This window comes from Saccostrea cucullata, unplaced genomic scaffold, assembly GCF_032062105.1.
Source record: "Saccostrea cucullata isolate Sc308-1 unplaced genomic scaffold, CSIRO_AGI_Scuc_v1 ctg337, whole genome shotgun sequence".
Taxonomy (NCBI): domain Eukaryota; kingdom Metazoa; phylum Mollusca; class Bivalvia; order Ostreida; family Ostreidae; genus Saccostrea; species Saccostrea cuccullata.
Window position 1 is genome coordinate 263,615 of NW_026932716.1, and position 25,830 is coordinate 289,444.

Here is a 25,830-nt window from a genome sequence, read left to right on the forward strand (position 1 = left end):
TATAAAATTATACTCCTGGAACATAATTCTTAAGCCGCACGCCACTGAATAAAGTTTTTTCAACCAGACTTTCAAAAATAGAAAATTAAAGTCCCCCTGCCTACGACAGGCTCAACATCATGAAAATGTGAATAATTCAATTATGAGATTTATTGAACGACTAATCATAATAGCTTCCCGAGACTTAATAACTGCATAACCTGGGTTTGGGCATTTTTGCAATGCAAATTGTAATAACAAGGCAAAATGTAAGAAACTGGGAACATTGCATTTTGCGTCAACTTATATATTGCTTTGATATCAATACAAAATGTTGTATAATGCTCTTTTTGTTTAACGTTTATTTCAAGAATTCACGCTTATTGAGACGCCACCACCTGTCGCAGAGGGCTGCTTTACTCGGCACTCTGAGGCACTGAGCAGTGAAGAATCTTTTTTGTGCCAGGACACCATGACACTGAACCTCAGATAGAGCACGGTAACATGTTCCGCAGAAGTATTTTAATCTGCGAATTATGGATTGCTGACTGACGTTATTCATACTAATGGTTAGGGCATTTTTTTACACACTGAATTTCCCGATCATGACAAGGAGCACACGGCGAATGTGACAGGTCGACAGGGGATGCTCACTCTTCCATGGCACCTGATCCCACTACTAATGTTTTAGAGGTCTGCGTTTGCTCTGCTTTTGTTTTGTAATGCTTTAAGTTTAATGGACTTTGAGCTTGAATACTTTTCGTCATATCCACATATTTCATCTCCTAACCTCGCTACTAAAACGCTTTAACCAATGCGCCACGCGGGCTACATGTAACAATATTCTGAACTTTTAGTACCCCATCCCCCCATCCCCAGCTTGAGTATGTCCGTTCCTACGACTGTCTTGAAGTCAGCTCGTTTGTCTGTACTGTACGCCCGCCCGTCTGAGTGAAATATCCATCTCTTATGCGCAACTCTTCTTATACCACTGAATGAAATTTAATCAAACTTTCACGGAACATCTGTTAAAAAATGTGTCTGATTTAGAGTCGCAAAGGAAGGTTGATTGATTGTCTGTTGTTTAATTTCCCTCTCGGAAATTTTTCACTCATACGGAGACGCCACCACTTGCCGATGGAGAGCTTCAAATTTTGTCTTATACTCGGCATTCAGGACCAGCGAGCAGGGAGGGATATTTATGTGCCAGCATCTACTGCGACACAGAACCTCAGTTTATACGGGCTCATCTGAAGGACCGCTCTCCGGGTCCCACAGTGGGATTCGAACCCACGGCGTAACTTCGCGCAGTGGGGTTCACCCCCCCCCCCCACCCCCACCCCCAAATCGCGCGTTGTAACCAAAAATAAAATATTTGAAGATGCTTAGAAGTAAACAGCGTTTTTGACTCAATTACGATTAAAGTTTTAATTTTTTTTCTTGCAAAGTGAAGGTTCAGAGGATTCTCGTATCTGTTGTTTTTGGGAAGACTTTTACTGTATATGTATATGTCTACGTTATATTTTATAATTTCAGAGGGCATGTTCTAGATCTGTATCAGTTAAATTAACTATAATGTAGGGTACATAAATTATTTTTTAATCTTTATGTCTGAATACTTTACGTGTGATATTTACTTGTACTCAACTTAATCTCGTCCTGTTAATAAGATTCTGCTGCCTAGAAAGACAAATATGTGATACTTTGATCAGCAACGAAGGAGGTGTAACTGTAAATAATACTACTTACGAAAAGTAAACAACTGTATTTTAAAGTGACATACCCGCGAATCTTCTTCAAAATCTGACTTACTGTAATAATATCAAAAAGAAACGAGAAAATCGGCAGGTTTTTCATTTTGATAATCGTATTCAGTAATTTAAAGTTTGGAACATAGATTGTGTAATTTATGTACAACATCTTTGTATGACTATATTTGAATATCAGAAATAAAAACTGGCAAAAAATTATCTTAATGACACACACGGACATCATTCTTTTGTATTATGAATAATATTATCACAGGAGTGAAATATGACTGTAGGAATTTATACGTAATACGAGCGGGAGTGACTGTAACAAGTAAATGAATGTGGTTTTGCATGTTTACTTAGAAAATCGGATTTTGCATGTTTTGACCTGAAATGACTATATGATTTATGTTTTGATTTTAGAATTTAGTGTTGTTTTTTTTCTTTGGTAAAATTACCGTAAAATTAAAGAATAACTTTTTTCCATGCATCATCCACCCATAGAGAAAGAGAGGGAGAGAGAGAGAGCAATATGATAATTTAAAAAATCCTCTTATCCTCTGTGTTTTTTATTAGGAAATGTATAGGGCGATATTAAGTACTATGTAAACTTTACATGACAAAAAGGGTGTTTAATGAATTCCCGTGTTGATATAAGGACGATTGATATCCCTTCTATAGAATGTTTTAAAATAATCTTGTCAAGTTTATTTGTGCTTCATGCAGTTATCTGTTCTTCTTGGCAATATGACACAGATTTCCAAAATATATATATATACTCATAAATCTCTTCTATCATAATAAAGGACACTGCATCCATAGATAAAGATTGATCAAAGGGCCTACTTTGTTACTTGAATTTGTTCGTACCAGTTATGTCATTTGTCATACTAACTACGCATGCGCTAAGATCCGTTAGAATTTTCCAAAATGAAGATTTTTAAATTGCTGAAAAATAAACACAATTTTTCTTTATTTTTTATGGTGCCGTTCTAACTTTTCAACGGGAAAAAATTACTGACACTGAACACTTAAACAAAATACAATTTGAAAAATTCTGTGCACGCGTTTTATGATTTCATATTTGAATCGAGATATGAAAAATGTAGTACAAAATCGCATCATCGAGGTTTTGGTCGATAATGCGATGACTTAATGATACGATGAAACGATGATGGGATGGTGCGATGAAGCTAAATAGATGTTAACCTTTATGCACCATTATCATTGCAAAGTCGCGCCATCGCATCATCGTCACAGGCTCACAGCGCTATTGCACCGTCGCGTTATTGCATTGCATTATCGCGACATCGACCGTTTATTTGATTCTCGATGGTCGATGATGAACTGATCGAAGTCATCCTATCCGAATTCTATAGAATTAAACCCTAACAAGTCTAATGCTTCAGAAAAATCACAGTCTTTAAAATGCACATGATTAGAAGTTTTACTAAAATACAATTCTTGAAGTTTTACTTTCCACTCGATCAAGTTTTGCTGATTACAGAGATTAAAGAAAATAAAGACAAGCATGCCAGATATGGTTGTGTAGATAAATTATCGTAGAAGACATGCATAGGTATAAACAGTTTACCCGTGCATTTCCTATGAAAGTGTAAATGAGCGCGATTCTAAGGCAGGGGGGGTACTCGGTGTAAATTGGAGTTTGATACCTTGTGTTATTATTATACTATGGATCAAAAATTTATTACAGAAACAAGTGCCTGTGAGACATGCCCTGTGTATATTTCACTCGTACAGTATCTAATTCTGAATTGTAGGGCATTGATAAGTATGTCGGTAGAGAAATATTCCAAGGTGCGAAAGCGCCATATAGCTCTTGATCTATGAATTCTTGTAAAGAATTCTTTGTTAATCACTTCCTGTACACTTTATGATTAATTATGATTAATAAATCAAATATGGTTAAAATGCACAGTAATAATGTAAAACGGTACAAGATCAGCGCCTTCCTGAATAATGTATTTACATTAAGTCTGGGAAATGAATGCAATGATTCGTCAGATTTAGTGTGAACAAGGTCCGCTTACGTTTTCCTATAACAATTAATCATCGCCTGGGAAAGAACAGTAGTGAAGGATCAATGGTTACTACTGCGGTGGACTTTTCCTTCAGCGATTCTGAAGTACATTTGTTTTTCTATAATCTTGGACCTCAATTCTTATTATAAATTAATCTTAAAGTTGGAGCATATAAACTTCATATTTTGATTAACTGGTTTTGCTGATTAAAAGTTATTGAAAGAATTTGCTGAGTATTTCGCCAAGGCTTAAGAAGTATTTTTAAAAAATCAATTCATATGTTTATGAAATATATATACCCTAAAATGTCAACATCTCCTCATTTACAAACCTTTGTCATTTGTTAAAATAAATTAAAACCACAAATCATAAATTTTACTTAATGATGAGAAAAATATGATTAAATCAAGAAAAGTTGTGGTCGCTTTCCACTGCGATAGATAGATTATTTCTAAACTTAACACAGTTACTAGGAGTCAAGAAATTTTAGAGTTTTCTGGTGATCGTTTCGCATAATAAAACGCGAGTTGACCCTCTTAAATAAATAATTGAAGAACGTATCCTATTAAAGGTTTCCTATTTCCTTTTCTTTTTTTACATTTGTGACCCCGTGAGATTTTGCTCGCCTAATTCACCCATCTTCTTTCATAATCATAAGATACGAAAATTGCCTTGTTCCCAGAGAGGGAATTATTCATTGGAGATACAGTACGTATGCACCCGTTGTAACTAGTTGAGGTTATTAAGAAGCGCTTTGTGACTGTCCTATGACCCCATCATTCCTTGCAATTAATTATAATGTTACAAAACTGTTTCAACAACAGTACGTAGGAATAGACCTGTTAAGTAAACAATGTGACGTAGATTGTTTAAATTGTCTGCTGCTGGCCGCCTCTGATGTTGATAAACCACAGAAATAGTCCAACTTCTTAGCAACATGTTTCAACATGTTTCAACGTAAGCCTTTTTTCTTTTGTTTGTTCAACGATATGTTTACAATATATTTGGAAATATGAAGAACAGTAGTGTTGAAGTGAAGTTTATTTGCAAACTTCACACAGATCACCATTCAAGGATGCAACAAACCACGTAGAAATAAAGACTCCAAACCTATAATGAAAAATCAAATCTTCAGTTAAGCTCCTTTAATTTTAGCGAAATTTATTGGGAACAGAGCAAACATAGACCTCTAAAACATCATAGGTGGGATCAGGTGCCATGTAGGAGTAAGCACCATACAATTTTTTCTACAACTCAAACTGAAAAGAGGACTTTCGGGATTGAACGAAAATTTTAAACAACTGACGATCTAACCTGCCACGGCTGACTGGAAGCCGCCGTTATAATCACAGGCCACTTCATTAATCTGGTAGTTCTGGCGGTCGTCAGTGTACCGGTCATGTTCATCCGGGCCTCCAACAAGACCACCATACAGCACGTGAGGATTCGGCCCCTTCCTGGTCAAATACGCCATTCCACAGGGGGCCGGCATCGTGGGACAAGAACTGCGGACCAATCAGTGATGTCAGAGTATATTGTAATTGATGTTATGTAACAGAGTAGAAAATCTTTATTTGATTACAGATTACCACTTTAAATTGTACTTTTAAAGCATTACATATCAAAGCTTTAAGTTACAATTAATTATTATTCAACAAAATGATATTAATTCAAATTTTAAAAGACGGCAAAGTCTACTGACGCGCCCCGGTGGTGAGGATGAACTGGAGGGTTTACACCGAATCCGACCACAAAGCTCCTCCCCGTGTCCCCCAGGACGTAATGTATTTGACCTTTGGCCCAGTCACGGTAAGCAGAGGAGTGGACACCATCATCAGCCAATAGTAGGGCAAGAAAGGCCATGTTAGCTGAAAATAGTGTTAATTCAAACAAACATTATATCAGAAAAAGGGACAAATCTTCAAAGGTGTTTAATATTTACAAATTGTAAAGACCATTAAGTCCAAAAAAGGTATAAATGCTATATAGTATATGACTAAAAACAAAGAAAGGGGTAAAGATTTGAGAAGGAAAAAATATATGAATAGTGAAGAAATTTTAGAAATATTCATATTGTGAATATGGTTAAATATCTTCTTACACGTGTGTCTGAGTGACCCCCAAGGATTCCTGAAGGCCAGTCCCTTGGGACTGTAGGGTACATTTCCACCTGGCATCCAGTTCCGGAAAGTGGACTCAACATCCTGTTTATATTTATCCATACCAGTTTCTTCATAAAGCAAAACCTATCAAAACAGTATTCAAAATCGAGGTATATCAGTTATTGGCAAGAGCACATGCAAGGGATAAGTGTCACTTTCATTTTATTTTCATTTGCAAGTAAACCCAAAAGAATCTTTTTATAGGTTAAATGAAGTTCAAACTATAATCAAGCAAAATTTTCTTTTTTATATCGCAAATTCTACCACTAAGAAGCTGCCTAACCTGAGCTCCGGCCGCCTTGTCCCCCCAGGACTGACCCCAGGAGGCCCCGCCCACGTAGTAGGTGTCCGCCTGGGTCAGGTACGTCGTGTCATTGGTGGCCTTGTAGAGCCACGCCCCCGCCCACGATAACTCATCATTATAGTTACCCGACCTAAACAAAGCAAAGAATTTTATAAATAGATCACAATGCACGCTAGAAATAAATCTGGTTGGTTAACTGTAACCATATTTTTCTGAAAAGAAAGAAAACAAAAAAGTAAAAAAAATAGATGTACTTTTCATTGAGTATGAACTGAACTACTTTTGACATTTATTAAAAGTATGAAACACTTTTGAAAAAAAAGACCTCTAAAACACACCCATAAAATGCTGCAACCTCCGGAATACTTTCAGAGTATTTCCCCTTGTAGGTTACTGCGAAGTTGTTAATTTGTTTGGCATGCTGGAGAAGTTTGTCAGCAAACACAGAATCTAACACGAAGAGTGATAGTTGATTTAAACAATAGTTGAAGCGTAAACGATATCTTATATATCAAATTGCTTTGCAATAATTCGAATAAAATGGTAGGAAAAGGAAAGAAAATCGTAAATACATTAAATTGAGAAGTAAGGCGTGATTTTAAAATGTGCCATTGGCTATGGATTACTAATGTTTTCAATGAATATGTCAGTATTTGTTCCAAAAAAGTATGCAAATCAGTAAAATATTTTTTTTCTCTTCAAAAGTCAGACATTCTGAATCCATTGCGCTGCATTTTACCATAAACGGCATCCATCGACTTTGAACAGTCATACTTTTTCCATAAAATTTACAACATATCAAATAAAAAAAAGAGAAACCTTTGTCTTTAAAAGCCAAGTATCCCGCGGCCATTGCAGCAGCGTATTCGCCAGCAACATCACTTCCGGGATGATTTTCATCGACTTTGAACACAGTCGGTCTAGTTGTTATACTCTCTGGTCTATCCCAAATAGAGTGAGACTTCCCATCACCTACCTACAAATGTTGTTAACTTCATTTAGATATTTTAATTTGTTATAAAAAAATAATGTGATATGGCCAAAGACCATCAGAATTTCCTTCGGAAGACGCCATAGACTGTAATCAATTTGAACAGATTTAACCAGTGACTCAGAATATCCCAGAAGTTTTGTAAACATAACCTTTCCATTCTTTTATGAATCACATTTCATTCAATCAGATCTTAATTATCAGATAATATACCTGTATATATAACTCATTTGTTCCGGTGTGACATTTCAAAAACCACTCAAGCGGCCACCTGATGCATTCGTACATTTTGTCCAGTTGGCCGCTGTGTTGGTATGCGTCTTTATACCTCAGAAGACCCCAGGTAAGCATTGTTGTTGTTGATGCCATCGGAAACCCAAATTTAATGTTGTCACCAGCTGAAATCAACAAAAAGTCCAAATGATTATTCTAAGGATAAAAAAAAGCAAATATAGTGATGAAGGTAAGCACACAATCAAATGTCTTTTATCAGAAACATGACATTGTGAAATCCCTATCAGCAAACCTCATAATATGCATTAACAAAATATTAATTGCCCAAATTCACCATCTTGATGAATGAAATCTCCCAAATCCAGAATCCTTTTTGTGTTAATTAGTACTCACCGTCATACCAGCCTCCTGTGAGATCCTCCCCGTTGTCCCCTTGGTCCAGTAGAGATGAATCTCCTCGCCACGTGATCCTGTTGTCGTCTGGTAGTTTCCCTGACCTCTGAGCCTCGTAAAACATGATGGATTTCATCAACACCTCATTGTAATTGTACTTTGTTCCATCGTCTACAGAAAACCAGTTGATATTTAAATGAAGAAATATAAAAGCCATATCTTAGCATCATTCATTGGCAGACAGTTTTCAGTGGATTGTTTTCAGAATTATAAGTCGTGTCTAGATCGTATACAGTGTTTATGTTTTTTTTAATTATCTATATTGAAATATGATTAATATAAACAATAACCAATTGATATAGTCGGTGCGGCCATCCCGTCATGAGCCATGTTCAGGAGCTCCGCTGTAGCAGTAGGGGGACCACTTCCTGAGTACTGCCCCTGGATCGTGATGTCCAGGGTCTGTCTGGCTTGTAGGATACCAGTGTTAGGTTTGTTCACGAGGTAGAAAACTGTATTGTTGTCTGAGTGTTTCAATATGTCACCCATCCATTCCTGACATAACAGAAAAGATCAAACTGCAAAGAAACTGGTACATAAAACATGTTCTGGCTATTAAAGATTTTATTTATATTTGAGATTTAGTTGCTTATTATTAATTTAGTATCATTTTTATAAAAGAGTAAATTATTTTCGAAAGGTTTGGTATAGCGTATCCTTTTTAAGAATTTTTCAGATTTGGTCTTTCATATATTAAAGTGTATATATGCAATTTAAGTGTAACAGGTGCTGATTGTTGATACATTAATTAAAAAAAAATTAGCAGTAAAAATAATATAATCTACCAGTCTTACTGCATCGCAATACTTTTTTGCGACTACTCATAGTGCTTATAAATGCAATATATTACTAATTACTCTCTTTAACGTTATCTGATAATATTTGACCTATTTATATAAACGTATTCAGATATTCAAAAAACCAATGGAGTTAAATAAATAACGATTCAGATCTAAAAAAAAAAAATAGATTAAATTATTAGGAGAATATAGATTTAATATAAATTATTTTATATTAATAAAAATAAGAACTTATACGTACTGAAAATCCTGTTACTGGTTCAGAGAAAGTGACAATACACTCCCATCCAGCAATATCTTCGCCATGTGTGTGGAAAATTAGGTGACCTTCAAATCGTCCATTTCCCAGGTCTTTGACCTTTGACATCGCAGTTTGAAGGGCATGACCTCTTGTCAATATCACCAGTAAGCAGACGGCCAATGCAATCGTTTTTATCATGGCTCTTTAATATGTATTATAAAATGCGATCAGTAAATGAAATACTGTAAATATTTTTCTAGTCATCGAAACTCTTCTCTGGAAAACATTTATTATGTTCGATAATGTGTGACCTATTAAATAAATATTATAAAATATCTAAATGATTCTCTATTATTTCGATGAAAAACGTTTCAAAGAATTATATGGACAAAACAAAAATACCGGGTATGGAGAAAAACGAAGAGTATTCAAGATCAAAAGTTCATAAAACAATACAAAATAGAAGCAGAGCAATTTGACTCAATGATAAATTGTATCTATCATTGACTAGGTCATTGTATCGACCATATAACTTAAGAAATGATGACTTTAAACGAGACTGTTGTTATTCTTTTTTCATGAACTTAATTGTTGGTCAATAATTAACCTCCTTTTAGAAATTGTTCATACGTAGAGCATGCTTTTGCGTATCGAGATATATTAATTCCGTATGCAGGTGCTGAAGGTATATTGCTGCACAAGTAAGGGAAATTGACGATATAAAAGTTGAAGTTATCACGTTTATCTTAGAGTTTGGTTGTTAGATTACCGCTAACGTCTTTTTCAGGTAAAATATCCAAGTATGAAACAGATGAGTCAGACCAATGTGGTATCTTTTATCTCAAGCTCTCCTGGATATACTTAGTCCATAAAACAATACAAAACAGGCGCAGAGCAAATATAGACCTCTAAAACATTAGAGGTGAAATCAGGTGCCATGTCCTTGATATGATTGGGAAATAAGGGAGAAATCCGTGGACAATTCAGTGTGTAAATAATTAAAGCCTTACACTTAGTATGAAAAATGAAGTAAGATTAATTTTATTCACTGAAAAGGTCATTGTATCAACCACAGAACATACAAAATGGTGACTTCTAACGATACTGTTTTTGTTTTAAATTATTTTTAAACTTTCTTATTTTTCCATGTGTAAATACAAATTCTAAAGAAAAAAATTTTAAAGTTTACTTTACAAAGAAACATGCTATGATAATATATTTTCTTTTTAAAATTTTATAAAACAAGCAAATTCATTAAACAGTAAATAATACAGTATATTCATAATTATAAACATTGTATCTATATAAGAAAACATGTAGATCAAGAGATTTTTCTACAACTTAGATCTTTCGCCTCAGATAGAAAATCAGTACAACTGATTCAGATTACAAAAATGATAAATTATTTAAAATAACAAAAAATGTCTACAGACAAGTATGTAATTTTGTAATTTAGGAAGGACCGATTACCTTGCAACTATCTACCAAGCAATTGTAGACTCCCTGGTGTACAATGTTAAGGCACAGGATTAATCAAAAGAGAACACATAAAACTTTCATATCGATAAACTAGAGAGGAGCACACAATGTCTCTGATTTAAGGTTAATATACATGTACAGAATTCTTATGACATTTATCTCGTTCAAACGTGTGTCGGTGCCAACGCCTTCTTCCAAAGTTATAAGTATTTCTGCTGAATGTAAATTTTTTAACTGAATAAACTATAGCCCTTACGAAAAACCTAACCCTAACCCTGAGTTTTTTGTAGAGTAAATTAATATGGCTTAAAAAAGGTTTAAAAACTGCCTTTGTGAAACAGTTGCATGTATATGTATTTAAAAACCACGAATCCAAGTCACTTTTTCCCACCTCTAGAATTTCCAGGGATTTTTGTATCATACACTCTCTACAGATTTGAGTTGTTAATATATTTTTGGATCGAAAATGGTTCCTTGTTTTCATTAGATAAAAAAACTAACTAAATAGACGATGTTATTTAAATCGATATATCTTGACCGAAATCATCACATCTGTGCATGAACAGTCATCTTTGACAACTGTATAATATTGCGGTACACAGCTCTGTCCGGCAAAGCCTAGGAACCGTAGCTGCCTCCAAGGTAAATTATCATCCCGTTTTCTTTGGTATTGCCAGTGTGACAGTTAACGGCGGATCTGAAAGATTAATAGAGAATGCTTTCGTTACCAATTTTACCACTGTTTTAAGAGGTTCGTGTTTGCTCTTCTCCTGAGTTTAATTGTTTCTTTGAGATTTTGAATGCAATATATTAAGATAACGAACAGTATTCGAGCTCAAAAGACCATTAAATAATAAAAATATGAGAAGAGCCAACAAGGACCCCAAAACATCAGAGGTGTAATCACATGCCATGGAGGAGTGAGCATCCCCTGCCGACCAGTCACACCCGCCGCGTTGTCCTTGTCATGGTAAATAATGGGAAAGGGAAAATCGGTAATCAATTCAGTGTATAAATAATGGACTAACAATTTGTATGGAAAAACGTCAGTCAACATTGCATTTGCTGACAGTGTCGTTGCATCGATCATAGAACGTACGAAATGATTACTGTAAGCGAGACTGTTAATATTCGTGTTTCATAAACTTGTTTTACATTGATTTACATAGTTTTGGAAATTTCATAAACTTGTTTTACATTGATTTACATCGTTTTAGAAATTTTACATATGTACAGCATGCTCTTGCGCATTGAATTAACTGAGAGATATAAACTTCGTATGCAGGTAATGAATATGTATTGCTGTATTAAGGGAAGTTGAAGATTGAAAAGTTAAAGTCATTACGTTTATCATTGATATATATAAATTTGGATATAACAAACAAAAGAAGGATAATTTATGGAAATAACGATTTATTCAATATTCAATCTCAAAATCCATAAAACAATACGAAATAGGAGCAAAGTAAACACGGACCTCCAAAACATCAGAGGTGGGATCAGATACCATGGAGGAGTGAGCATCCCCTGCTGACCGGTCTCACCCGCCGTGTGCTCCTTGTTATGATCAGGAAATAGCAGGAAAATCGTCGTCAATTCAGTGTATAAATAATGGACTAACAATTATATGAAAAACGTCAGTCAGCATTTGACTCAATGATAAATTGTATATCCTGACAAGGTCATTGTATCGACCATAGAACTTAGAATCTTTAGAAATTGCTCATACGTAGAACATGCTTTTGCATATCGAATCAACTGAGATATATATACTCCGTATGCAGATGATGAAGGTACATGTATATTGCTGCATAAGTAAGGGAAACTGACGATAGAAAAGTTAAAGTCATCACGTTTATCATATAGCTCGGTTGTTAGATTACCATTAACGTCTTTTTCAAGTAAAATATCCAAGTATGAAACAGATGTGTCAGACTCTGTGGTATCTTTTATCTCAAGTTCACTAGTATATATCGTTTCGACGTAGGAATGGAAATTATCATTGTTAATTGACAATACGTCGTCGATATATCTAAATGTCGAGTTGAAGGCCATAGCAAATGATTTCTTCTTTTCACGCATAAGACTTTGCACAAATTCTGCTTCATATGAATATCAAAATAGGTCTGCTAATAACGGAGCGCAATTGGTACCCATTGGATTCCAATAGATTGATGGAATTCCTGGTCTCCAAAAACCATATAAATATTGTCAATCAGAAATTCAAGCATCTCTTTGATGTTAACTTCAAAGTACTTGTATGTGCAATCAGAATGTGTTTTAAAATAATTTTGCAAATGACCAATGACCAGATAAGTAAATTTACGAGTTCCATTTTTATTGAATAAGCAGCTGTCAATGATATCAAAAAGCCTGGACTTTAATTTATTGTGGGGAATGGTTGTTTATAAAGTTGAAAAGTAGTAAAATTTTAAGCTATGATTTTGGTAAAATTTTGTGATTTCAAATTGTCCAAAAGTTCTTTGGAATTTTTAAGTATCCACATCTGATTCACAACACTTCTTGAATATATTGTTGCACAGTACTCTTGAAGTTTTTCCTTCACTACTGTCAATATCTTAGTGAGGAGTAATGAAAGAGGCTTGGTTGAACATTTACTGGAAGCCGCAATGTGTCTTTGTTTGTAAGGATTTTAATGAAGTTTTGAAAACCAATATATATAGGGTAGTTCAAATTCATTTTGGCTCTGTGGAATATTAAAAATATTTAAAACTGACAAATATGATTTTGAAGAATTTCTTCCTTAGAGAGGAGAGTATGAGTATAAGTAGGATTACCACTTGTAGAATAAAATCGAAGTTCTTATAAAATACAATTTATATGATGAGCCTTACAAACGAAGACAATGTTGTTACCAGCTTTTTCGGCAGGGACCAGTACGTACTAATCATGTAATCCATCTAATTCTTTTTTTCACTTTGAACACAGAAGGATAGATGGTTTTCATATTGCCCCTCAATCAAGCCCCTTCTGCATAAAGAATATCATGTTTCCATCTTTGTCGATGTCCCAGGCATACCCAATTGCAAACTAAACAATGATTGCTTATATTTCCATTTCACTCTGATATAAGATTGCAAATTTGAATTTAAAAAATGTTGTAAACTATATTTCAATTGCACGAAGCTTCTCATGTCGATTTCAATGCTGAGTAGTTCCCGCCCCCTGAAGTAAGACCCAAAGACATACGCAAGAGATCTACATGAATTGTAGGCCTTCTTAACTTCTGACATTTCGCTTGGCGAAATTAACATTCTGGTAAGGTTTTTAAGGAATCAACTCATCTAGCTTTCAAAGAGTTATCACAGAGAAAACAAATAGAAAGGGAAATGTATAAAGATAATAACAACATTGTGGAGATCCTGAAATTCTGAGTATTCCTCGCCCTGCACAACAATATATGTTTACTTCAGGAATCATGCCTAGTTTTATTCTGTCAAAATTGCTTGTGTTGCATGTAATATAACCTTTTGCTATACCTTGTCCCAAATACAGAATACGATATTTGATCGTCAGACATTTATAAACATAAATTCATCAATACACATTCTCAAGAAGAACCCAATAATCCGCGAAGGTACAGAGATTCCAAACCTAAAATAAACCATTTATTAACTGTTAATGATCAGTCTCGACTTGTTATTCAATTCTCAAATTGTTAATTCACCCTCGAAAAAGTTTTGCAGTGACAAACAAATGATTTATCCATGGAATGATTAATCCCAATGGAAGAACGACTTATCTAACCTGCCACAGCTGACTGGAAGCCGGCATTATAATCACAGGCCACCTCGTTGCTCTGGAAGTTCTGACGACTGTCAGTGTAAGCGTCATTCACATCCGGGCCACCGACCAGTGCGCCATAAAGCACGTGGGGATTTGGCGCCTTTTTAGTCTGATCAGCCCATCCACATGGAGCTGGGATCGATGGACAAGAGCTGTTAGAAGTTATTAGAAGTTAATGCCTACTAGACTAGTAGAGGTAGAGAAAGCCAAAATTTGATATGTGCACACTGTTTACTGTCTCAAAATATCTTCAACTAAGAAAAAGATATAGTTCGAACCAAAAATGTGACAACTACCAATCAGTATTAGATATATTTAAAAGTTTATACTACAATCATGTCAAAACATTCAAAGAAAGAAATTGATATCTAGAATTTTTCGTGACCAAAGACTCATCAATAATATAGATTTGATACATACGCCCCACGATGATGAGGTTGAACAGGAGGGTTAACGCCGAAGCCACAAACGAAGCTTCTCCCCGCATCACCTAGAGCATAATGGATCTGGCTCTTGGCCCAGTTACGATAGCTGGAGGTATGGAGGCCGTCATCAGCCGCCACAAGGGCAACAAAAGCCATGTTTGCTACAAGGCAGATATATAACATACAATGTCAGAGATGCTGCATTCTCGTGTGTCATAGGTATATTAGTGTAAAGCTTATAAAAATATTCTTTAAACATGGAACTCCAAATATTTTAGCACAGAATCATTACATATTTTATAATCATACAACAATATTTATATGTGTGTATTTTAGAAATTATTAAATAACTGATTAAATAAATTTGAAAGTACAAGTTTTGATCTGATAGTTAGGTTCTCACACGCGTATCTAAGTGACCCCCACTGGTTCCTGAAGGCAAGACCCTTAGGACTGTATGGTATACTTCCTCCGGGCATCCAGTCGTTATAGGTCAACTCTATCTCCTGTTTATACTTGTCTTTCCCAGTTTCTTCATACAACAAAACCTGAATAACAAAAATATCTATGCATTCTAACACGTGTAAAAATAACTTTGAATTCTGACAATCATTCACAAAAATAATGAGTTGTTCGATTTATTTAAACTATTTTTTTTTTCATTTTTATTTATAAGACTTTAAAAAAGTTTTGTTTGATAGTAAAAATATAGAGATATTTCAAATACATTCGACAACTCCGACACTATGTAATTGAATGACCTGACATCCGGCCGTTTTGTCGTCCCAGGACTGTCCCCACGAGGCCCCGGACACGTAGTACTTCTCCGCCTGAGCCAAGTACTGACTGTCATTAGTGGCCTTATAAAGCCACACACCCGCCCAGGACAGTTCATCGTTATAGTCATTTGATCTAGAATTGAATTTTAAAATAAATCTTGAGTGAAATACATGTATTTTAAGACAACGAACAGTATTCAAGCTGAAAAGTCCATTAAACTATACAAATAAGGAGGAGATCAAACTTGGACCTCTAAGACATCAGATATTGGGCCAGGTGCCATGGATGAGAATCCCCTGTTTGCATTTTTGTTGATTTTATGTAAGACCTTTAGTCTTTAATTTCATATTTCAAATACCTATATTTCCCTTTGAATATAGCTTAGCATAACCTACCATGAATATTGTTTATTGAGTTTAGAATGTTCCATGTTTTTAAAATGAGAAAGAGGAAGTTTGAAATACCAACCTGTAGAACTCGGCTGCGGCCATGACACTGTCAGAGTATTTTCCCTTGTAAGTAACAGCAAACTCATTGATCTGTTTGGCATGTTGCAACAGTTTAGCAGCAAATGTCGGATCTATAGAAAAAATACATATTTTGTGATTTTGGATGATGATTCTTGACTATATCTGACATATAATCATTGTTCTGTATGAAACCAACATTGACTATTACAGATTTAATTGATAATTAATATATTATTCTTTTTGTAATAAAAAATGAAGGCAAATAGAAGCTTGATCTTTTCAACTAGTGCATTGTTTGAAATATAAAATTTGTAAAATATTGTATTAAGCTTCAGTGATAAAAATACGTCCTATTATTGACTAATAAAGTAGTAAATAAAATGCTTTAATTTAACTCGATTGAATTTAATTCGGTATTTACAGAAATACATTGTTCGTAATATACACAAGAATGTAACTAGTCACATTAGTCCTTGAACGCCGGGAGTGATTTGTTGATAAAATTTTGTTTTAACAGTAATGATCTCAAACTCTCTGATATTTTTCACAAACTCTGTGAAATTTGGAATAAATAATCAACCTTTATCTTTAAAAGCCAAGTATCCAGCCGCCATTGCAGCAGCATATTCTCCAGCAACGTCACTTCCAGGTTTATTTTCATCCACTTTGAACACAGGTTGTCTAGTTGTAATACTTTCTGGTCTGTCCCATACAGAGTGAGATTTTCCTTCTCCGACCTGTTAAGGCGAAATTTCAAAAAGAGATTGGAATGCTCAAAGTCAGCACTGATTAGGGTTCTTAGAATAATTCAGAAAATTATAAGTACATGTACCTACAAGGAATCTCAAAAGTAACATTATTCAATGAAATTAATTGCATCTTTTAAAGCAAATCCTTTGCACATACTTTATTTTTCATCTTTAAATATTTAAAATACCCCCAGTAGTAGATGAATGAGATTCATAGAAATTTTTGGTCAAAACATCTCAGGACTAAAATTTTGGCAAACTCTTATAATCTTTTATCTAATTGCCAATAGTACATTTATGACCAACATTTTTTTTCTTCATTTTTCAGAAGCATTGTAGGTGAATATGTAAGTCAGCTATTGTAACCGGTGAATACCTGTACGTATAACTCGTTAGTTCCGGTGTGACATTTCAGGAGCCACTCTAGCGGCCACCTGATGCATTCGTACATTTTGTCCAGTTGCCCGCTGTGTTGGTACGCGTCTTTATACCTCAGAAGACCCCAGGTCAACATTGTTGTTGTTGCTGCCATCGGGAAGCCAAATTTTATGTTGTCTCCAGCTGGAAAAGACGTTGCACAGGTAACATGACATACCGTTTACAATTTTGCGCATTGTTTATCTTCTAACTGATTTATATTACATTTTTTCTTGATTAATATGCATGTAAACTAAAAAAAACCGAGACATTAAACATTTTTTATTGACTTGTGTCATTCATCCGTTTTAAGATATATTTTATGAATAATATCCCTTATCAGAACTAACTTCATTTCTCGAGCATCGCTACATCACAGAACCAGAAGAATGAAAACTCAATGACTTTAAAAAGGTTAAATATCTGCATTGTTACTTGGCTAATTATCACTGACAGTTTTTGGCTTCTTCCTCATCAAACCCCATAAATATAGTATTTAATCGACTCGTAATTTTTTTTCATTTGCAAGATTATTTTGTTTAAAAACATTCTGATTGTACACAAAAGTAATTAGAAGTTGATTCCAAAAAGATGCTTGACCTGGTCTTCCAATAACCGATTGGAATTCTTACTGGTACCAGTTGCGACCCTATTATGAACACCTATTTTGTTTTCATATGAAGCAAAATTTCCTCAAAAAATTTTATATGAAAAGAGGAAAACACTCGCTGTGGCCTTCAACTCGACATTTAAATATATCAACGACGTATTGTCAATTCAAAATAGTTATTTCTATGCTTATTAGTCGACATAATATATATCCCGGTCAACTTGTAATAAAGAATGCCACAGAATCTGACACATTTATTTCACATGTAGATTTTTTGCTTGAAAAACGTTGATGGTAATCTAACAACCAAATTTAATAAAAAACGAGATGACTGTAACTTTTCAATCTTCAATCACCCTTACTTATGCATCAGTATACCTTCATCATTTGCGTTTTTATCTCACTTGATTCGATACGCAAGACCAATATCAACGCGTGAACAATTCTTAGAACGAGGTAAACTATTCACAAACAAGTTGATGATACAAGAATATCAGCAGTCTTGTTTAAAGTCATAATCTCATAAGTTCTTATGAGGATACAATGACCTTGTAATTAAATACACTTTATCATTGAGTCACCGACGCTTTTTAAAATTAATTGTTAGACTATTTTATACACTTAATTTTCGACGGATTTTCCCGTATTTTCCCGATCCTGTCAAGGGGCACATGGTTAATGTGACCGGTCGACAGGGTAATATGCTCATTCCTAGATGGCACCTGATCTCTCTTAAATGTTTTTGAGGATCGTTTTTGCTCTGCTTCTATTTTGTATTATTTTATGGACTTTTGAGCTCGAATATTGTTCGTTATTTAAACATATTTCATTAAGGCGGTATCAAACATTTGTTTTATACTCACCGTCATACCAGCCACCTGTGAGATCCTCCCCGTTGTCCCCTTGGTCCAGTAGAGATGAATCCCCTCGCCACGTGATCCTGTTGTCGTCTGGTAGTTTCCCTGACCTCTGAGCCTCGTAAAACATGATGGACTTCATCAAAACCTCATTGTAATTGTACTTTGTTCTATCATCTACAAGAACAGTCATTTTTTGACATAAGCCATTCGCAATTTCAGAATTTAGTTCATAGAAAAAGACGACTGTTAAGGGAGTTTGATTAATGACTCAGCTCATACAATATGAATTTTTATTTACCGTAGTATCTGCAGAAATTTAACGTTTACAACTAAAGACATAATTTTACAGCAGGTTTCCTTACCCACGGAAACGGTTGGGGGCTTGAGTCCGTCGTGTGCGAGATTGACGAGCTCAGCTGTAGCGGTGGGGGCTTTACTTCCAGTGTAGCTGCCCTGGACGGTGATGTCCAGGGTTTGTCCGTCTCTCTGTATGCCTGTGTGTGGTTTATTTACCAGGACATACACAGTGTTGTCTGTAGAGTGCTTAATGATGTCTCCCATCCACTCCTTTATTGATTGTAATCAAATCATAACTCTATTTATTTAAATAACATCCTTTGTCCAGAAACATAAAAACGTAAGGGGATTATTAATGAAATTAATTCCAATTATACACTTTTTGAAGGAGTTAAACGATATTTGGAATGATAGCATACTGATATTCCAGTAACTGGTTCAGAGAAGGTGATTATACATTCCCATCCCCCGATGTCTTCACCGTGAATGGGGAACGTAAAGTGACCTTCAAATCTCCCATTTCCCCAGTCATTGACCCGTGACATGTCTGTATGTAGAGCGTGACTACATGTCCATATCAAGACAAGGAGGTAGAGAGTCCCACCAATCATCGTTGTCCCAGTTCTATGCAAAAATGACATAATAATGCATAAGTACATTGCCTTAAGTGTCATGATGTTTGAATACTGAGCATTGCAGTGTTATTATTTAAATATGTACACGATTTTATCATTTTCGATTTAGAATGAAATAGGGTTTCGAAATTTGTTTTGCAAAAATAGTCAAGGAACAGTTTTAAAAACGCTAAATAAAATGACGAGTGATATACTCCGGTACTTACATTAGAGGTCTATAGCGGGCGTCTTATCAATTAAAGCAGTGATCCAGTTCAAGTTTACAAGCTTGTCCCAGATATTAACAGGAACAATCAGGAACCATTATATAAACTAGGGACATGCCAGCGCATTTCTAGAATAGTTATATTTCTTTATAATGAAAATAAAATTAACATAAAAATCAAAAAAAAAAAAAATGCAGACGAAAATTATAATGAAACACCTTTTATATAATATATTTTATAATAATAGACGATATAGCTGATTAACTAATTAACATCCACATATTTTTATACCAATATATCTCAAAATCTTTCTTGGTTCATGCTGTTAAAAAGAATTTGGTTTCTTTCGTTCTCAAAAAAAATCTTCTTGATTTGAAATAATTTATGCAATTTTGCAAGAACAATCTCTAAGCATGAAACAAATTCTCAAAAGTCATTTACAAACAAGTTGATGAACTAAGATTATCAACAGTCTAGTTTAAAGTCATCATTTCGTAAATTCTATGGTCGATAGAATGTCTTTCTCAGCAAATACAATTCATCATTGGGTGAAATGTTGTCAGACGTTTTTCATACCAATTGTTAAGCTATTATTTCAAACAAAATTGTATTCAAAATTTTCCAGTTATTTCCCGATCATGACAATGCACGAAAAGGGTATGACATCGGAGGGAGATGCTAACGTTATGACATCTAATCCCAACTTTGATGTTTTGGAATTCTGTGTTTACTCTGCTCCTGATTTGAATTGTTTGAATGGACTTGAGGACTTGAACATTGTTCGTTATAGGATTTTATCTCCTTATATGAAATGGAGATAACGAAAAGTATTCAAGCTAAAAAATATATAATATAAAGCTGTGCATATTGGGACTATTTAGTTAATTTTCAACATAAGGGTACCTGCCTTATATCCACAGGAAAATATTCAAAGACAATAGACTATTTGATCGTGAGCAGAAATCACTGTTGTTTACTTAGATAGGAAAACAATTTTTTAAAAAATGAATTTATTTACTTATTCTTGGTCTAATATAATGTGATTGATAAGATTATTTTAACCATTTTTACTATCTTACTTTTAAGGGAAATTTCCCTCTAACGGCATAAAACTACCATATGAATAGAACTCTTTAGTGTGCAGTGTGTAGAACTAATAAAAATTTAACATTCCTTGTTTATAGAATTGTTTTGATTATAGATTATCGTTCCTTTCTATTTTTAAATCTTATAGTCTTCAAACTTTTATTTTCCGAATTTCTACTCAAATCTATAACAATTAAAGGTATAAAACGAGTATAAAAATAGAATTACGTGGGTTTTTCAAAAAAGAAACTACTACCTTCATTTTAAAACAACAAGTTTCGCAGGCTTGTTGCGAGTGAAATATTTACATTATGATCTTTTTAAAACGAGTATAAAAATAGAATTACGTGGGTTTTTTTTTTTAATTTCTCCTTTCATTTTAAAACAAGTTTCACAGACTTGTTTCGAGTGAAATATTTAGATTATGATCTTTTTTTCATGGAATGAGACATTTTTAATGCAGGTATTACATTAAACGTGATAAAAGATTAATTAATAAGAAAAAACTATCAACAAATGGCTTAGATATTTAAGTTATTTCTACTGTCGATTCATCAATTCCAAAAATAGTCAGATTATTTTGATTATTTATTATTGTTAGGAAACAGTTTCCTTTAATGTTATTTTCTGAAATAAATGTGTAAAGAAGCAGAAATAACAATCAGATAGAAAGAGATCTTATACGGAAGGGAAAAGGAATATGAACAAAAGGTATTTAACACAATTTTATCAAACACCAAACATTGTAATTATTTTTAATTTTTTCACTACAATTTCATTAATTTTTTTTATATGAGCGGTCGAAGAGACAGATAATAATATTATGAACATCACTTTTGTTGATTATTGGATTGTTAGGGGAGTCAGCTCAACACTAAGCTATAGAATGGACAACACAAACAAAAGGTTTACGTCACAATCATGTTTTAATGTATTCTTTAGATCGTAATATATTCTTAAACAGCTTCCAATAATGTCGGTTTAGGCTATTAATAAAATATCATAATTTATTTATTATGCGAGCATTTCTTTCGTTTTAGCTAAAATACCCAGAGAGATAGAATGAAGGGTTTTAAGTGTGGTTCGTCTTTTATTATTGCGCTGACCTTATTTCACGTGATAGGTAAGTATTTGTTATTCTCAAGTAGAAACTTTTAAATTATACTGTAACAAGAAAAATGCGTTCATACTCTAGTATCACTTGATTCGTTATTGATTTTGTCTGTTTGTAAAAGGTCGAGATCGATATAGGAAAATTTGTTTCATTACAAAATATGTTGAAAGGGATCAAAACACGGATCCCTGGTACATGTAGTTCGAGAGATGGGGCTAGGTACATAGGAGGAACAAGCATCCACTGTTGTCCTGTCACATCCGCCATGATCCCTGTGTATCATCATTCCATAACAATGACATCACCTTTAGTATGAGACAAGTCAGCCAAAATAAGACAAGATGGTAGATTAAATGTGCAAACGAATTCGTAAGGTCGTTAAAATGATAATTAGGGCATTGAGTTGACCATAAAAGTTGTAAACCCTGGGCTCTAAACGAGATTCCTGGAATCCCTGTTACATCAATTTATCAATGAGTTGTATAGAATACAATATATTAAATATAAAATATAGAAATAATATTCTGTACAAAATGTTAAATACCAATTTACTCTCATTCTGTATTAATACTATTGTTTATCAGGGATTTTAATTGATATTTACAGGCGTGGAAAAACAGCTGGACACCTACATGTACTACATAACAACATAAATCTACATATTTTGATAACTAAGAAAGTTTTTTTTTTTTTTTAAATAATCGAAGGTTTTAGTTGAGATTTGAATTCATCTCTCGACTGCAACATTTTTTTTTTCACTCAAAATATGAAAATTTTTCCAACTCAAAAATTAACATTAGTATTCAGCTATTAGATATTAATAAATGGTCTATTGATTGTCATTTAAATCTATTCCAACAATCTATTGGATTTCCCATGGGTACCAATTGCACTCCGTTATTAGTGGACCTATTTTTGTATTTACATGAAGCAGAATTTGTGCAAAATCTTATGCATGAAAAAAAACAACAACACTTTGTTGTGGCGTTCAACTCGACATTTAGATATATCGACGATACTGTTAATTAATAATGGTAATTTCCATTTCTACGTCGATACGATATATTCTAGTGAGCTTGAGATAAAAGATACCACAGAGTCTGACACATCTGTTTCATACTCGGATATTTAACTTGGAAAAGACGTTAATGGTAATCTAACAACCAAGCTATATGATAAACGTGATGACTTTAACTTTTCTATCGTCAGCTTCCCTTACTTATGCAGCAATGTACCTTCATCACCTGCATACGGAGTGTATTTATCTCAGTTGCTTCGATATGCAAGGGCTTGCTCTGCGTATGAACAATTTCTAAAACGAGGTAAATTATTGACAAGCAAGTTGATGAAACAAGAATATCATCAGTCTCGTTTAAAGTCATCATTTCGTAAGTGCTATGGTCGATACAATGACCTTGTCAGCAAATACAATTTATCATTGAGCCAGATGCTGACGGACGTTTTTCATACCAAGTGTTAGTCCATTATTTATACATTGAATTGACGACGGATTTTTCCGTTATTTCCTTATCATGACAAGGAGCACACGGTGTGTGTGACCGGTCAGCAGGGGATGCTCACTCCTCCATGGCACCTGATCCCACCTCTGATGTATCGGAGGTCCGCGTTTGCTCTGCTCCTGTTTTGTATTGTTTTATGAACTTCGATATTGAATACTGTTCGTTATCTCCATATCTTTATCTAAACATATCATCTGTTGTGTAAGTTACTCTGATTTTACACAAATGTACTGTAAAATTGACAAAAAATTGGCATAAATAATTTAACTCAAATGGATATTGGCTAATCTGAATTTTTTAAACTAAGAAGTATATAGTACGTTTCTAGCTATTGCTTGTTGGACCGTGGCCTCACTATTTACAACACATATAGGTACTTTTAATTTCAACACTGTTACAAATGTATTAACAAATTCAATTATTTCCTTTTCATGTATCGACACGATATATCCCAAATGAACTTGATATGAAAGACACCACTCCTCCAGGCACCGATTCTACCTCTGGAATTTTTAGGGGCTGAGTTTTTATGCCCTATTCACATATCTAATTTCTTTAAATTCTAAAAAAAAAAAAAAACACACACACACACACACACGTAAACTTCTTAAAATAAAATAAAAATCGACACCTTGTCATAAGTTCTTATATCTAGCATGACAAATTAAATATATTTCTGATGACATTTGAATGTATGTATTTATTTTAGATGCATTTCCGCCATCAAAATCACAATCCGCCAAAACATGTCCGTATAATGAAACTGAGTGGATGAAGAGATCGACAAAATTCTTTTGTCAGGGGAAGGAAGTTTATCACTGTTTTCTTGCTGAGGACGAAGTTTCCGTTAAAGAAAAATGTGTAGAAAGAACAATGATGCTTAAAGGTACCTAATGCCAACATAAAAATCCCAGAATAAATTTTGCTTTCGCAAGACATCTGAATTTTCTTTAGGAACTTTTTAATAAAACTTTTTCATTTGTAGGTTTCTGCCCAATATTCACAGACTTAGGTTACTTACACTGGAGTCCATGCAATAGAACAGGGTGTCCCAACTCAACATACACCAGTGATAAAGTTTACAAATTTACAAACACTAAGTAATTTAACGATGTTGTAGAAAATTAAAAGAAGTGTATACATTTTTTCGTCCCTCACATTCGTTCAAATCTAAAATATTATATTGGATTTATCTGTCCGTCCTTCTGTCAGTGATTTGTAACACGAGTTTGTATTTTTTAAAATAATTCTTAAAGCTGCTTAATCCGGCACATATTATCTTACACAATAAAAGTACGTCATTTCATAGAAAATATATATAAATAAATAATAAGATTGATTTAATAGTTTATTACAACAATCCTTACAAGGAAAACATAGATCAAAAACCTTATTGACAAACAGAATTTCCTGACGGGAGGTTAAGATCTGTTGTGAAAATACCTTTGAAAAAAATAAATTTATCGATTTTATCTAAGTATGAAGATAATTCAAATCTGAGTATTTTTTCCATTTGTAGAAGTCATAATATGTCTTTTAAAATTGAGAGAATTAATTGAATATAATCTATAGTAATTTTTATATTAATATGCATATTTATATTTTTTGTGTTACCTAACAAAAATCATTTTTTAACTTTTGAATTTTGATATCTTTTAAAAGAAACAGACCTCGGGGATATAATTTGACAATAGTTGAAACAATTTATAGACATTTATATTTCAAGAAGAAAAATAAATATATTTTTTTGCTATTAGAATCGGACTAAGCGGCTTTAATCTGGAATACATGTATAGTTAAAAGTTCAGAACTCTTGAAATTGGTTTAAAAATTGTTGTAAATTTTAGCTGAAAGCCACAATCAAAGGTAATTAGCCAAGTCAAAGAGTTTCAAATTTATATTGATTTTACATATCATTTCAAATATTATGATTTAACATCGACATCGTCGATTCTTTTCCGTTCACTTCCATTTTATCAAAATTGAGCTTATTTTACGGCGATATTCATTAGAACTTTCTATCACAAATTTTAGAAAATACCGAACCTTACAAGTGTGCAAAATACATTGCAAAATTAATGTTTTTTGTAATGATTTTCACCATGTTTTCAGCTGATATAATTAACTCACTTTCTAATTTTAGACCGAATGTGTTTTGGAGACACAGATAAAGCCATAACCTACACTTCTGGTTTAAGGTGAGTCTGAAGAAGAGTTTTTATCCAGTAAAATAATGAAAAGTTTTATATAATTATTTCTGATTTGTTTCATAGCTTAAAAATTTAAGCGTAGAACATGATAAAAATATTTATGATAATTTTTGATAATCTAAAAACGACTTTTTAAGAGATTGCTTTACTTAAGTTCATTTTATCATGTAATCCTCCTTTATGTGCTTTTTCTTTTTTAACACAAGAA

The 25,830-nt window shown here is 33.7% G+C and overlaps 3 protein-coding genes across 4 annotated transcripts in view; 1 reads left to right on the forward strand and 2 right to left on the reverse strand.

Annotated features, from left to right (window-relative positions):
- Window positions 1-4,800: 4,800 nt before the first annotated feature.
- Window positions 4,801-10,470, reverse strand: LOC134235889 (endoglucanase E-4-like). The gene is made up of 12 exons (XM_062718064.1): window positions 10,428-10,470; window positions 8,958-9,159; window positions 8,207-8,411; window positions 7,857-8,027; window positions 7,443-7,627; window positions 7,058-7,214; window positions 6,577-6,688; window positions 6,218-6,368; window positions 5,874-6,018; window positions 5,475-5,640; window positions 5,087-5,277; window positions 4,801-4,882 (listed from the first exon to the last, which is right to left on the reverse strand). Exons 2-12 carry the CDS (start codon window positions 9,153-9,155, stop codon window positions 4,842-4,844), a joined length of 1,722 nt encoding a protein of 573 aa, XP_062574048.1. The 5' UTR covers window positions 9,156-9,159; window positions 10,428-10,470; the 3' UTR covers window positions 4,801-4,841.
- A 3,729-nt stretch (window positions 10,471-14,199) lies between these two features.
- On the reverse strand, window positions 14,200-19,730 carry LOC134235890 (endoglucanase E-4-like). The gene is made up of 11 exons (XM_062718065.1): window positions 19,693-19,730; window positions 19,271-19,475; window positions 18,917-19,121; window positions 18,558-18,728; window positions 17,044-17,228; window positions 16,499-16,655; window positions 15,917-16,028; window positions 15,430-15,580; window positions 15,072-15,216; window positions 14,664-14,829; window positions 14,200-14,395 (listed from the first exon to the last, which is right to left on the reverse strand). Exons 2-11 carry the CDS (start codon window positions 19,460-19,462, stop codon window positions 14,200-14,202), a joined length of 1,680 nt encoding a protein of 559 aa, XP_062574049.1. The 5' UTR covers window positions 19,463-19,475; window positions 19,693-19,730.
- A 1,619-nt stretch (window positions 19,731-21,349) lies between these two features.
- LOC134235891 (uncharacterized) overlaps window positions 21,350-25,830 on the forward strand; it is an 88,955-nt gene continuing 84,474 nt past the window's right edge. For both annotated transcript variants that reach the window (XM_062718068.1, XM_062718066.1), the window contains exons 1-3: window positions 21,350-21,489; window positions 21,819-21,901; window positions 24,122-24,298. In XM_062718068.1, coding sequence (XP_062574052.1) covers window positions 21,841-21,901; window positions 24,122-24,298 — 238 coding nt within the window. In that variant the 5' untranslated portion in view covers window positions 21,350-21,489; window positions 21,819-21,840. The remainder of the gene's footprint in view (window positions 21,490-21,818; window positions 21,902-24,121; window positions 24,299-25,830) is intronic.

Coding starts and splice junctions, on each gene's coding strand:
- LOC134235889 (XM_062718064.1), bottom strand. CDS start 9,155: ATGATAAAAACGATTGCATTGGCCGTCTGCTTACTGGTGATATTGACA. Junction 8,412..8,957: donor AACCAGTAACAGGATTTTCA/GTACGTATAAGT, acceptor CTGTTATGTCAG/GAATGGATGGGTGACATATT. Junction 8,028..8,206: donor CGCACCGACTATATCAATTG/GTTATTGTTTAT, acceptor GGTTTTCTGTAG/ACGATGGAACAAAGTACAAT.
- LOC134235890 (XM_062718065.1), bottom strand. CDS start 19,462: ATGATTGGTGGGACTCTCTACCTCCTTGTCTTGATATGGACATGTAGT. Junction 15,581..15,916: donor GCCGCAGCCGAGTTCTACAG/GTTGGTATTTCA, acceptor ATTCAATTCTAG/ATCAAATGACTATAACGATG. Junction 14,396..14,663: donor CAACCTCATCATCGTGGGGC/GTATGTATCAAA, acceptor AACTTCTAACAG/CTCTTGTCCATCGATCCCAG.